The sequence below is a fragment of the Melozone crissalis genome, unplaced genomic scaffold (assembly GCF_028551555.1).
Source record: "Melozone crissalis strain CALT ecotype California unplaced genomic scaffold, PUWL_Pcris_2 ptg000062l_1, whole genome shotgun sequence".
NCBI lineage: Eukaryota > Metazoa > Chordata > Aves > Passeriformes > Passerellidae > Melozone > Melozone crissalis.
In genome coordinates, this window is record NW_026535840.1 from 5555526 (window position 1) to 5570400 (window position 14875).

General features: G+C 44.6%; 1 protein-coding gene across 1 annotated transcript in view; it reads right to left on the reverse strand.

Annotated features, from left to right (window-relative positions):
* Window positions 1-14875, reverse strand: part of PCDH15 (protocadherin related 15) — a 644997-nt gene that overhangs the window by 83282 nt on the left and 546840 nt on the right. The window contains exons 22-24 of the mRNA XM_054288317.1: window positions 14437-14742; window positions 12377-12601; window positions 4373-4489 (exon numbers count right to left, since the gene is read on the reverse strand). Of these exons, the coding sequence (XP_054144292.1) occupies window positions 4373-4489; window positions 12377-12601; window positions 14437-14742 (648 nt within the window). The remainder of the gene's footprint in view (window positions 1-4372; window positions 4490-12376; window positions 12602-14436; window positions 14743-14875) is intronic.

The following is a 14875-nucleotide window of genomic DNA, read 5'->3' on the forward strand; positions in this document are numbered from 1 at the left end:
CCTGGTGCTCTCCTGCCCACATTTTTTTGAGGATTAAGAGCTTTGAGACCACTCAGAACCATTTTTTCATCTCTCATTACCAGGCCACTTCAGTGAGGCATAAAATGTTCAGCAGGAAGAAAACTCTCCTTGTCTCCAAGGGATTTATCCAACACTAATCCAGACTGTATTCTTCAGCTACAGAGGATGATCTAAATGCCCAAAAAAGAGATGGTTGGCAGTAGGTGCTGTCTGGGACCCTGGAGCCTGTGCCAGCAACATCCAGAAGTGCAGGTGGCTGGGCCAGGTGCTGGCTTTGTCCAGGCTTTGGAATCTTTGTCTGAAAAGGCTGGGAAATATCTAAGAGAACCCAAATCTGAGCACGTTTGTGTTAACTAAAGCAAAGCAGGACTTGAAAAGAAATATTTTCATAGAAGTGCTTCTCCTCTTTATTCTTCTCAGGTGAGACCCCACCTGGAGTTATGGTGCCTCCAACATAAGAAGGTCGTGGAATTGTTAGAGAGAGGCACCAGCATGGGCAGAGGGATGGAGCAGCTCTGCTGGGAGGAAAGGCTGGCACAGCTGAGGGTGCTCACCTGGACAGGAGAAGCTCTGGGGTGACCAAACTGGCCTGAAGCAGTTGATGGGAAAGATGGAGAGAGATCCTTTAAGATGGAGTGATAAGTGGGGATGGCTTCCCAGTGCCAGAGGGGAAATTTAGATGGGATATTGGGAATTAGGAATTGTTCCCTGGCAGAGTGGGCAGGCCCTGGCACAGGGTGCCCAGAGCAGCTGTGGCTGCCCCTGGATCCCTGGCAGTGCCCAAGGCCAGGCTGGACTTTGGGGCTTGGAGCACTTGGGGACAGTAACCTTGAAGATCATCTCCTTCCAACCCCATCTCCACCTCTCCCAGGTCTCTGTGTCTCAGTTTTATCCCATTTCTGTTCCCATTGTGGGCAGCCAGGCAAAGCCAGCTGGGGATTGAGAGCCCAAATCCAGCCAAGGCTGTGTGGGTGCTCCTGCTCACCTGGAATTCCAGGGCTGTTCCAGAGGCAGAGCTTCCCTGCACAGGGTCACCCCATGTCCTTGCTCACAGTATCCAACAGCCTAAACTTACCCACTCCAAGGGACTAAAAAACCCCAAAAACTGGAAAATTCCTTAAGCTGCAGCTGGACACCACCTCTGGAAAGGAAGCCCAAGCTGATGTGTGAGGGAGAACTCAAAATTAAAGGGATTGTTCACATGGAAAGATGCTTGGCTGCCTCAACAATTCCTGCTGCAATGCGCTTAAAATCAAGGCTTTTTATTCTTGTAAGGTTTACCAGTTATTTAGAAAGAACTGAAGCCGTTTCCAATCTTTTCCTTGGCAGCCATGGCTTTACTTTATCCTCATCATTCCCTCTGGCCAAATTTTGTTGCTTTTTGCTCAATATTTCATGCTTATACCTGGAATTAGGTAGAATTACCTAGAATCTCCTCTGGGAAAGGCAGTGTGAGCAACTTGAGGATGCACCAAGTAATTTGAAAAATTATTTATGTATTTATATAAATTGCTACCACTTTAAAAATGTAAAAAAATCTAGTGTTGGCTGTTCCGAACAGCCAAAGAACAAAATGTTGACTCACCAGATTTCACAAAAACAGTTTTCAGGCAAAACTTCCCAAATTTCAATGACCAGAAGGGTGTTTCAAGTTTATAACACATGTAAAAGTAGCTATTAAAACATAATTTACATTCTCAGTCGCTGCAAATAAAAAGAGAATTTAAACTAGAAAAGAAAGGAGCAACTGGTAAGAATTTAAAGTGACATTTACTCAAAACAGCCCTGCAAATCATGCTGTGGCCTTTAGAGAAAAGCTCTGGGTTTTATGCTTTAATTGACATTTCACCAAGGACCTGAAGAATAACTATCAGAGGTCTCTGATGCCTTCAGGCCAAGAGGTTTTGACCACTTTGAAATCCACAGGTCCAAATAAAAACATTACAAAATATCTCAGAGGAAGTGCTTGACTCTGGCACAAAGTATTTGTTTTAACTGAGCAACTCTTCATAATAATCAGAAATCTGCAGGGTTTTTGCTGCAAAACCCATCCTCTTATCAACAGTATATTCTAAAGATAGCCTAAGGTTTTAGGCACCAGTTAAATTAAGAAAATACCACATTTTCACCCTCAGATTTGTTCATATGGATACACATGGAAGATACACAGAGTTGTAAATAAGTCAGTGTGTGAAGGTTTGATGGGAGGATTTTTTAAAATACAACCAAGAGATGCTTTCATCTCTGTCTCCAATAAATAAAGTTCTGTTGGATTAATTTAACAGCAAAAGCTCACTCTTATCCCTATATGCTATAAATTCCTAAATATTTTAGGAAATACACACAGAAAACGATGTCCCAGGTGTCTTGTGCTTCACCTAAATGAATCTTTGTTTGTTGAAATGGAGAGCCCACCTCCACTGCCACCATTCCTAGCTCCTCCTCCTCCCCCCACAGCTGCTCTTCTGCTCCTGCAAAAATTCAAATTTGCCTTATCTGCAGAGAAATCCCACACAGGTGCTGGGCCTTTCCAGCTGGATCCTCACAGCATCCATATTCATTTGACGACGTTGGGATTTGCTGAAAACAATGCTTGTCTCTGCGGAGCTGATTAGGTCTGAAAAGGTTTTATTGCAGATGATGGAAAAATCTGGCTGGGCTTTTATTCTGGATATGGGAATTACATATATTACTTGCAAAATAACAACAGGAAAAGTTAAGCTTGGAGACTTCAAATTAGTTGGGCTCTTATAAACAGGCATATTTTAAAGCTACAATTATTTTTTAATAGATACTTATTTCTTTCCCTGAACTGATAAAATAAATGTATTAGTACCCTGCAAATAGGATTCCAAAAGGTTTAAAACCCCCAAACCACACAAGTAAAGTATTGATGATAACTAAGAATATTTCATCCCTTAGGGCAAGTTTAGAGCAAGGTCCCCTTGCTGAGCAGAGAAAAGGCTGTGTGCTTTTAAACCAAATTTCCAGTGAATTCACATCAAATACTTTGTGACATCATTTAATGTCAAAGCCAGCTTCAAATAAATAGAGATTTTTATAGTAGCACAGGCTGAGGCAGAAAAAGAAAAACAGCCATTTCTGCCTGGTAATTTTACTTTTAAAATAAAAAAAAAGATGAGGGACAAAACTACCAGCCATTATTTTAAAACAACAAACCCCTTTCCAAACCTCCTTTAAAAGCTTTCCTCCATAGCTGGCTGACTTTTATGGCCCTTGCATTTATTAGAGGCTTCAGGGTAACTTCATTTTTAAATCTTCATAAACATCAACAGGTGTTCATGTGATAGTGACAAAAAATGTTACAAAATGTTCAGTAGGGTTTGGGGTTGTTAAATGAAAAATGAAATAACTTTGCATTGGAAATGCTGATTGCACAGGATTGAGGATTATAAATGCCCTTAATCAGAACTATTTTGTTTCCCCTCAGTGATCTCTTAGTCTTCAAAACTTAAGATACAGCAATTATAAAATGGAGCTTTTATCAGAATGGGCAAAATATCTCATTTTAATGCAACAACATTTATTTAATGTTAAATAGAAGCTGCCCAAGCCTCAATCATACCACATTTAGCTAAGCTGTACCTGATTTGTGTCCAAGCACTTCATCAGCTTTTAATGAGCAGGGCACGTTCCTCCTGAGGATTATTCTCCTTTTTATGCCAAACACTGGCAATTAAAAATTAAACCTGGCTGGTAGAACAGCTCTGGCTTCCTGTCCTCAGAGGATCATCTGGCCACTGATGTTCATCAGGTTCTGATGACAAAAATTGACATCAAACTTCAGAACAGGCCATGAGTCAGAGGTGTGTGCCCAGCTGTGTCACTTGAAAGCTTCACCAGGGAGCAGCAACAAAAAAACAGGGACAAAAATAAACTTTATCCCCAAATTAAATGCCCTGGGTTCAAATATTGGCTATGGAATTTGCAGATGGGGAGCTCTGAAGTCCCACACCAATGTGGGATGGCTCAGCTGGGACTGTGACATCAAACAGTGCCAACCTCACCAAACTGTGGGTTCTTTCCTCTTGAACTACCCCAAAGACAGGCCCAGCTCCCCTTCTGCCTGTTCCTCTCACTCTCTGGAGCTGGACAAAGAGCTTTCCTAAAGCCTCCCTGACAGCCAGGAACTGCAGCATTGATTTTCCAGCTCCAGCAGGCAGCTTGGAAATGCAGCCTGTCCTGAGCAGCAAAGCCAGGCTGACATGAAACAAAGGTAGCAGCTACTCCTCTGTGAATCTCCCCATGCTCATGAGAGAGCAGGGGCACTTCAGAGGGTTGGATTTTGTTCCCTTTTGGGTGTGGAATATTGAGAGAAGTTTTTCCTTACCGGGGGATCCCGATCCTCAGCTGAGACCGTGGTGATAACGGTGCCCTTGACGGCATCAGGAGCAACCATTCCCCTGTAGAGCTTCTGGCTGAACTCTGGAGAGTAATCATTCATATCCTGCAAAAAACACAAGTCACAATTTAGTCCTGGAGTGTTTAACAGTTCCCTGCTGTCTGGGGACTTACAGGGGCACATTTAACATTCCTATAATTGTGAAACTCCTTTCTAGGGAAAGCAATGGGGTGGTTTGCTATCAATGGACTGGAAAATTCCTATTCCTCTGGTAAAACCTTTAACCACAGAAAGCTCTCACCCAACACCTGATCCCAAAACCAAAAATCCAAGCTATTTTATTGCTAAAAAAACCAGAATGCAACCTCTATAAGGCTACAAGATATCACAGCCCTAAGGACATCCACAGCTGTGAAAAACCTAGAGGAGCCTCACCCAGACCACAGCACTTGCTCTGGGCCCAGGATCCCATTCTAGTCCTGCCACAGGGATGCCAAAAGATTCAATGTGCATTTATACATGATAGAGTTTGGTCCTGGAGTTCCAGCAAAATTCTAGATGCATTCCTAAGTGTTTTTGTTGAGGCTCTCCCTCCCTCCATAGGGATTGCCATTCCCAGGCTCTCCCAATTCCATTAACCCTGCACAAAACGAGGGGGGAAGGTGCTGAAGATTCACAGAAGAATGGATGTGGGACTGTGTAAAGGCTGATCTCTCTTGGTGCAATACAACAGGAATGCTCAGCTGAAGGGAATTCTGCAGGAAAACACAGCCCCACGAGAGAACAGAGCAGAGAATTCCACACCACCTGCTCCTGTGGCAGCAGGCTTGGCTCATCTTCCAAAAGGAATGAGCTGCTCTGGCTTGATGGTGTTTGCTACCTCTAATATCCAATAAATTAAGGGGAAATAAGATGTCCTTTGAAAGGCAAAAGGACATTTGCACAAATTCTTATGCCTGAAGTAGGTAAGGATACATAAATATATATCTATATTTGTATACACCTAAACATATCTCAAATATTTTGCAGGGTCATCCAGAGTTGCTTCTGTTTGTGTGGAGATTAAAAATAAATTCTGGTTTTTATTTTTCCTTTTATAAAACAAGATGTCTACCAAAACACTTTTTCCAATAAAAGTTTATTTTTCAGTAGAAACTCTTTAGGTTTGTGGCATATTCAAATCAGACCAGTCTGTCACTCATTTAATGTTGTGTGTTATTAATTGGGTGATGTCACTTGGTCCAGTGAGAGAAAGGGGTCCCTGTCCATGGAAGGGGATGGGCTTTAATGTCCCTTCCAACACCAACCATTCCATGATTCCATGGGAACCTGGAGGCAAAGATTGGAATCCAAGGAGAGCTTTTCCCAAAGCACTGAAGGAGGAGGAAGCGGGGGTTTAGCACCCAGGTATGAAATATTTACATTTCCAACTTAGTGGGGCACGAGCATGAAAGATCCCTTGGTGTCCCCATAAACCAAAATACCATGAATGTCCCTGTGTACAGTGACATTCCTAAGGCTATTTTATGCTGGGAATGCTGCACCTCAGGGATTTTCCGTGTTTGATCAGTCAAGGAGCACCTGGGTGAGTATCAGTGCATTACAGCAAGTGACTGCCTTAATGAGTTTTAAATTACATATTGATTCCCTCCTTAGTGCCTTCCCTCCCTTCCTGCTTTGTTTCTCCTCTTTGCTATTCTCAGATGACAGTCACACTTCCCAACATTTTTGTTCTGCATTTTCATACTCCTTGCAGGCAGGGCAGGGTTTGTTTCCTACCAATCTTTTTTTCCTATAAATACCAGCCCTGGGAATGAGCTGTGTCCTGCTCAGAGAAGGAGGAATGGGGTGGGGAAGTGGGATCTCTCCCAGATTGTGGTTTTTCTGCACTTCATCCTTGATCTTTGTCCAGGGGAAGGATGTCAGGATCCTGCAGTGCTTTTGTGCTGCCCCACTGGAGCAAGAAGGAACAAAACCAACAAAAAGTGGTAGATAAAGAGTATCTGTGGTAGAGAGACAGCTTTGGAGGTGTTATGCTTTGCCTTTTGCTCTGTTTTGTAAATAAAGCTGTATAAAAATAGAATAAATCTGCAGCCAGAGAAGCAGTGACACAAAGGCTGCTTTGTAGTTATCTGTAAATATGTTATTAGGTATTATATACGTAAATTTGTTATTACCTTACTGTCAAAATAGAAAGCCCAGGTATTTGAAAGTGTGAAATATGGAGAACCCATTTCCCAGATTTCCCATTTCCATATTTTGGAGCATGTCTGATCATTAATAGGAGCCTGGATTTAAGTTAATGGCAGCCTGGATTTATGTGGCTGGAGCAGTGAACTGGGGAAGGTTTTAAGATGCTGCAGTTTGGCCCCATCTGTGGGATTGTGCCTCACATTTAAAAGGTGATTTCATGACTTCTTACAGCCTCTTCATGGGAGGTTTACTGCCCCATTCCTGAACCTGTGCTTGGGGATTGCACTCATGTTCTGCATCCACTTCTGTGCAAGGGTTAGAGGTGTTTTAAGAAGCCATCAGATGTAATCTTCAATTATTTACCTGTTTACAAGCAAAACACATCTGGGGCTTTGGGCTCCGCTCAGAACAAAGCCCAGGACTTGCTCCAAATATTTGTTGTCCAAAGTCTCTCTGTGCTGAAAACCTGAAAACTCCATCTCTGCATCTGTCCAGCATTAAATTCTCTTTGATAGCAATAATTGGATTGAGGACCTTGGAGACAGAGAATTTACAAGGGCCTGGAGGGTCAGGACATAGGGAATGGCATCCCAGTGCCAGAGGGCAGGGATAGATGGGATATTGGGAATTAGGAATTGTTTCCTGGCAGGGTGGGCAGGCCCTGGCACAGGGTGCCCAGAGCAGCTGGGGCTGCCCCTGGATCCCTGGCAGTGCCCAAGGCCAGGCTGGACTTTGGGGCTTGGAGCAGCCTGGGATGGTGGAAGGTGTCCCTGCCCATGGCAAGGGAAGGCACTGGATGAGTTTCAAGATCTTTCCAGCCCAACCACTCTGGGATTCCAAGAAATACCTGATTTCATCAGATACTGGAGTATCAAGAACTTCAAGTTCCTTCCCATCCTCTTGGCCTTTCATAATGATCACATCTTAATTAACACCAAGTTCAAACCCTTGTGGTGATGCTGCTATGGCCAAAGTGGCCCCTTGAATTTTGTCTGTGAGTGGGTGCAAACTGCTTTACACAGGGATTTGTCTGAAGCTGCACAGAACAGGGCACAACTGCATCTCTTTCCCATTTAGTGTTCAGCAGGCCCTAAAGTAGCTCATCCTATAAATAAAGGGATAATACTCATGATGGAATACACGAGGCAATAAATGACTGGCAAATGATTGAACTGATCAGTTGAGATGGAAGGAAAGAAATAAATCTGTTTTCCATCAGTGTAACCCAACCCCAGGCTCGTTATTCCATTAGTGTCACCAGAAATGAGAAATATTTTGGAGGCAATCCAGCTGATTTTTTTTCACGTTCCTGTAAGTTTTATGAGGCTGCTCTGTTCTTTAAATGTGAAAAGATGTTTATTGTGTGGCTCTTCCTGCTGCCCCAGGGTCCCATTGGATTTGGCCCCCAGGTCACTCTGTGGCCCGGGGACAGCTCGGTGTCCCCCAGGTCCTTCCCCACAGAGCTGCTTCCCCAGCCTGTGCTGGTGCCTGGGGCTGCTCCTCCACAATCATTGAGGAACAATTTAAACAATCCTGGGATCAGCACTGAGCCCTGGGGACACCTGCAGTGACAGCCACCAACCACACCTGTGCCACTGATTGTGATCCCTGTAATCAGCCAGTTCTCAATCACCTCACTGCCTCCTCATCCTCATTTTTTTGGCATTGTTAGAATTGAAACTCTCTGGTTTTTATTCATTCTTGTTGCTCTCTCACTTTGGATCCTTCACCTGTGACAATGGCTTCATTCCACCACACAACGTCCTTGAGAAACTCCAAAGCAAACCAATCCCCAACCCACAAAGAAGAGAAAAGCACTTCTACAAACAAGAAAAGGCAAAATAATACAAAAAAATGCTGGTAATAAGAAGAGGAGGACACAGCATAAAATATGCAGAGGTTTTACAGGCCCCATGACACAGAAATTCTTATTATTTATGTTTAGGAATGCAATACTCACTTAAGAGCAACTGTTTCTGTTATCAAACCCTATTACCACAACAGCTCCTTCCAAATGCTAAATCCTAATAATTTGAAGTGAAAGTATTTTGCCTTTTCCAGTACTGGGAATCATCTGGATTGGGAGGGGATGCTTGTGTGTGCAAGAAGCAAAACCAACTCAGTACTCCCAGACACCCCATGGCTTCTTCCAGCTTCAGGGGAAATGTTAAGAAAGCAGTCAAATGAACCTGAGAATGGGGAAAAGAGAAAAATCTTGGTGTGTTTGAGGTGGTGGGAAGAAATCAAGGCCACTTAGACTATTCCTCCTTGGAAATACTTGAATGGATGCAAGGATTATTGTTCTATGACTCCCTGAGAGGAGTTGGGTCAGGTGGGGATTGGGTTTTTCTCCCAGAAAACGATGACAAGTTAGAAGGAAACAACTTCAGGCTGTGCCAGGGGAGGTTCAGATTGGATATTGGGAAAGGTTTCTTCACCCAAAGGATGGCCAGATATTGGAAGGGGCTGCCCAGGGCAGAGGAGGTGTTACAATCCCTGGAAGTGCTCAGAACAAGTGTGGATGTGGCACATGAGGACATGGTTTAGTGGTGCAGCATTATTGGTTTCACTCAGTGATCTCAGAGGCCATTTCCAATTAAATGATTCCATGAATTCATGGATTCACCTCTGGCTTTCTCTGCCAAAGGAGCCCCAGGACATCCTCACAATGCAAGGAGCCTTTTGGCGGCAGCAGAGGCCAATAACTGGCTCCATCCCCACGTGAGGGTACAGATGAAGTTATTCCTCCTGCAGCGAAAGCCCCGCTCTGCAATCTGTGCCTCGACCTAGTTCAGGGCAGGTTAATACAAACTATTTGTAACTTGTCATGCCAAGGGCTGAGAGTCCAAAGAACAGCCCAGTGTGCATCCCCTTCCTGCAGCCACAGGCAGCAGGGGGCTCTGGGTGTGCTCATTCCATTGGATAGCTCACAAATGATGGACTGCACCATCAGACATCCATAGCTGCTTAACACAATTCCATTACCCAGGAAAAATTACAGTGCTTGCAGTGAAGAGCTGGGCTGGGAGAAATGACAAATGTGAGCAGAGCAGTGGGAGCCCCAGAGGGCTGGGGAACTCAATAATAACACAAATAAAGTCCTCAGGGTTGGAGGGGCTGGATCTGTGATGGCGACATGAGCTTGGCCCCAGCACTGCCTCTGCTTCCCTCTAGCTCAATTTTGCGCTCTTATGTTGGGGGCTGTGGGGCATCTGCACTTGGTTGAGTTCCTATTTGGGCTCTCAAGCCCTGTATTAAAGTAATTACTCAAAGCCTAGTCTGTAAATAAAGGGAAAGCTGAGGAACTACTCAGAGGAAACACACCCAGTTCCTGCAGCAGGAGCAGCAGATGCTGAGTGGGAGGGAAAGGGTGGCCTGTTCTTGTTCTCACTTGGTTTCAGGACTCTGCACCCTGCTCCTGCTGCTCTGACTCTTGGATCAGCCTTCTGAGGTGTCTTGAGGATCCTCCCTATCTCAAACAGGGACAGCACAGGGCTCTGCCTTTACCCTCCACCCTCTCCCATCACCCCTGTGAATTCTGTATCTGGGAAGTTCATCTTTAAGCTAAATTTAAACCATCCACACAGCTCTTATGACCAATGTTCAAAATATCTGTCACCTGACATAAAGCCTGCTAATGACATCTGCCCAACACATTGGGATATTAAATCTGGCTTTTCCACAAGTCCTCCCCCATTCTCTCAAGTGTCACTCAAAATTCCCCTGTCCTACCTCTCACTCCAGCACCATCCTCATCTCAGCATTTAAATAATTTTTGATTATGTCCTCTGATCTGTTGTAAAATTCAGCCTGTCACTGAGTATGAAAACACTCACCTTAAATTGGATTTATTTTCTTTCTCACTTAAAGTATCCTCTGCTTGTCCTCCCTCCCAGGCCCTGTTCTAGCCCCAAACACCTTTTACTCCAAAATTGTTACTTCTGGCTCCAGTCTGGTATTCCAGCCTCTCCAAAGCATCATCATGCTCCCATTTTGTTGCTCATGTGTGGGAAGAGTTTCCAGGAGAGCATAAACTGATTTTTTGATCCTATTAATCCCCTCCTTAAATTCTCTATTCCCTCCTTTGAATGTGTACAAGCTGTTGGTACTGAGGCCATGGAGCTGAACTGCAATTTTCCCTGACATTAATTAATACAATCAACCACACAATCAAACAGCTTTTCTCTGAACACAATCCTACATGAAAACCTTTAAAAAAACCCCAAAAAATCCACCCAAACTATTCTTTAAAAAATTCAGTGTGCTGGGAAAAGGTTTCTTTTATTAAAAAAAACCTGAGATTTGAGTAACTTGCTCCGTAGAAGTCCAACAGAAGCAGCTCAGGGAATGATGGAAAAGCTGTTTCCTGCCAATGATGTGGAATGTGCTGGGGAAAAGCACAGATTAGTCAGGAACAGGTGACCTGCACCTCACACTGAGACATTCTGCAGACAGAGAGGCATCATAGAAGCCTTCTGGCATTGTCACCAGAGCTACTAATGGGAGACATTTACTGTCCTGAAAGAATTGTGAGCTCAGTAGAGACTGACAAACAGAATTACTCAAAACCAAGTGGCAATTCAGGCACCTGCAGATACAGAACAGGCTGAACCCTTATGACTGGCAAATGCTTTTCACAGACACATTTAAACTGAACATTTGTGAGCTGTGCTTTTGGTCCTGCTACAATTTTTGCTCCTTCTCTAAAATCTGAGCAATTAAAGTCTCTGTTCTGCCACAGTTCTCAAAAACTCAAGCAACTGCTCAAAAGGACAGAATGACTGACAGAGTTGCACCTTTGGGAATGTGCCAGGGGTAGGATTAAGGCATCTGAGCTCTCTTCTCCTCTTGGACACAGGGGAATGAAGATGGGGAAGTGTTTTAGTCACAGATAAAACATTTTCCATTTGTGGACCATTCCCAAACAGCCACCAGCACCCCTGGGGATGCCCCTGAAACCCTGAGGTGAGGCTGTAGCTCACTGCAGTTCATGGTGCAAGACACTAAATCAGGCTGTTCCTTTGCAGAGCTGGATTTTCCATCAGCAGAATCTGGAATCCAGGGCGTGCTGTGCCACCCCAGCACTCAACACACCCCAGTGGGTCTTAAAATCACAATTTGTGGGCTGAAAAGTGATCGTGTCACTTTTGCAAACTGTAGCCATAATATTTTCTGAAAAATCCTTTCCTTAGGATTTTTTCTCCTGAGAAGCTGAGAAGCCTCAGGAACAAAAAGTAAACAATGATTATCTGCTGCTGTGGAATGCAACAGGTGCATCTGTGATTGATCTCATGTGGTTGTTTCTAATTAATGGCCAATCACATTCCGGCTGTTCAGACTGTCTTGGTCAGCCACAAACCTTTGCTATCATTCTTTTTCTATTCTTAGCCAGCCTTCTGATGAAATCTTTTCTTCTATTCTATTAGTATAATTTTAATGTAATATATATCATAAAATTATAAATCAAGCCTTCTGAAACATGGAGTCAACATTCTTGTCTTTTCCCTCATCCTGGGACCCCTGCAAATACCACCACAGCAAACAATTCCATGAGGGGTTTATTTCAGATTAGAGATTATTTTAGAGATTCTAGAGGACAAAATGTTTGTATTTGTGTCCCGTGTTCATTGATTTCATAAATCCAGGATTTAACTACATAATTGCACATAAGGAGAACAATTACAGCTGTTACCAAGTGGGAATAGAATAAGACTCATATTAGCGAGGTGCAGGAGAGCAGGCGTTCCACCTGCATAGTGGTGGAATATTCGGGGAGAGGATGCTGCTGGACCTCTTTACCTTGACTCTGACGGTGACAGTGGCCAGCCCAGGTGGCATGGTGCCCTTGCTGTCGAAGGCTTCCACGAGGAAGGTGAAGGTTGCCTCTGTATCATAGAAGGATTCATAATCCAAGGATTTCCGCAGCGACAGCTCTCCCGTGCGCTTGTCCAGGACAAAATGCTCCCGGGCTTCCTCAGTGCGGATCCGATAATTCACATCTGCTCCCAGGTCCGCGTCCGTGGCCTGCAGGGAACAGAGGGACATCACACAAAACCCAGGGCACCAGGAATATTTCTCTGTCTGCTCTGGGGCGCCCTGACCCCCAGGGCAGCACTGACTTTGACCCTCATTCATGGAGAAAGTTTCCTGGACTTCAAGATAAACTGGAACCTGTAGGAAAGACATTCTGTGGTGTTCTTGGGAGCCAGCAAAGTCTCTTCCTGAGGAAGACACCAAGGTTGTCACCATGGTGACGTGATGAAGAGAAAGTTAAGTTATATGGACATTAGCTGGCTCCTTCATCACCTACTGAGAACTTTGTTTCTTTCTTATAACCAATGGGCAGTGAATGTGTCTGTTAAGTGAATGCAAATATCTTGAAAAAGTATAAAAGCAACATGTTGCTGTAATAAATCTCTCTTGTATCCTCCTGATGGAGTCGTGGTACTTTGTGCTGTGTTGTGCTCTATAATGACATGAACACACAAGAGTGTGCAATAGATTATAGAGAGCAGTGTAGGTGTAGCACTTGGTGAGAAATTGAGGATTTGGGATTTTTAGTGTGTTGTGGATGGAAGCAAGATGGAGGGCACAGGGTGTCATCCTGGGTTTCTTCTTTATTATTCTTCTTCTCCCATCTCCATGGGTTTGGGTGGCATTTTGTAATTGGGCAGAAAAGTCCCCATTGTATCTCTGTGGGATCAGTTATTGGGTTAAAAGGGGAAATAATCCAGGTGTCAGCTCTTAACTGGATAGTTTAGTGTTAAAAGCCCTTGTACCAAGCGATTGTTGGCCATTTTGTGCCTTCTAATGAAAAGCTGCTGAACTCACAGTAGTGAGACTGTTTTACTGATAAGAAATAATAAACACCTGAGTCTGAACATGAGCTACTGTCTCAAGTGCCTTCAATCCAGACCCAGAGAAACTGAAGACCAATACCCAGCAACTGGGACCCCACATATCCTCACAAAATATCCCTCTGAAATTTAAAGGGCAAACTGTTGAGAACATCTTGAGTTGAGTTGTGTTGCTGCAATCATATTCAATGTGCACAGACACAAGTAATGAAGAATTCACTGAAGGTTTAAGCTGTGGGAAATGAGCACAGTGTTCTGGAAAACTGGCAGTGGAAACTGAAGCTGGTTTTAGCTCTCTTCCCTGGACACCTGCTATTGGACACTGCCATGATCACAGAATCCCAGGATGGTTTGGGTTAGAAGGGCCCTTCAAGCCTATCCAGTGCCACCCCTGCCATGTCAGGGACACCTTCCACTGTCCCAGGCTGCTCCAAGCCCCAAACTGGCCTTGGGCACTTCCAGGGATCCAGGGGCAGCCACAGCTGCTCTGGGCACTCTGTTCCTCCCCACCCTCCCAGGGAACAATTGCTTTCTAACATCTGATTTATATCTCTCCTCTTTTAGCTTTAAACTCTTCCCCTTGGCCTATAGCTATCTGCCTGCGTAGATGGTGGCAGTGTAGGTTTGCTGTTTCATAATTGCTATTATTTCCTAAGTAACCTTATCTTTATAGGGTTTTTTGGTACCTGGCTAAAGGCCAAGCATTTTTCAGAATCCCAGAATCCCAGAATGGTTTGGGTTGAAAGGGACACCAAATCCCAACCAGTGCCACCCCTGCCACTGGCAGGGACAACTTCCACTGTCTCAGGCTGCTCCAAGCTTCATCCAACCTGGCTTTGGACACTTCCAGGGATCCAGGAGCAGCCACAGCTGCTCTGGGCAAAAAAACATATCCCCATGCTCCAGCTCACAATATTTTACTGCAGTCTCACTGCCGAGTTAAACAAGAACCCTGAATATCACAGAACAACCACGCGCCACCTTCACTCACCCCCTCCTCACCTCCAGCTGCAGGAAGACAGTTCCTGGTGGGAGATTCTCTGGCACACAGACAGTGTAGGAGGAGTTGGTGAACACGGGGCTGTTGTCATCAATGTCCAGCACCTTGATGGCCAGGGTGAGCGTGGAGCGCCGCGGGTCCACGGCACCGTCGGTCGCCTCCACGATGAGCTCGTAGTGATCCCTCACCTCCCTGTTCAGCTTCACTGCCGTGTAAATGCTGCCGTTGGACGTGATCCTGAACAGGTTTTTGAAGTTGGCCAGGCTGTAGTGGACCTGCCCATTAACCCCAGCATCTGCATCTGTAGCCTAAAGAGACAGCAGGAAAACCATGGGTTAATGCACAAATTGCAAACCTCCGAGGGAGACACCCACAGGAGAGAAACCAGGTGAGGTTTCAATAAAGTGAAAGATTCTGCTAAATCTGTGTTGTCTGGGGCAG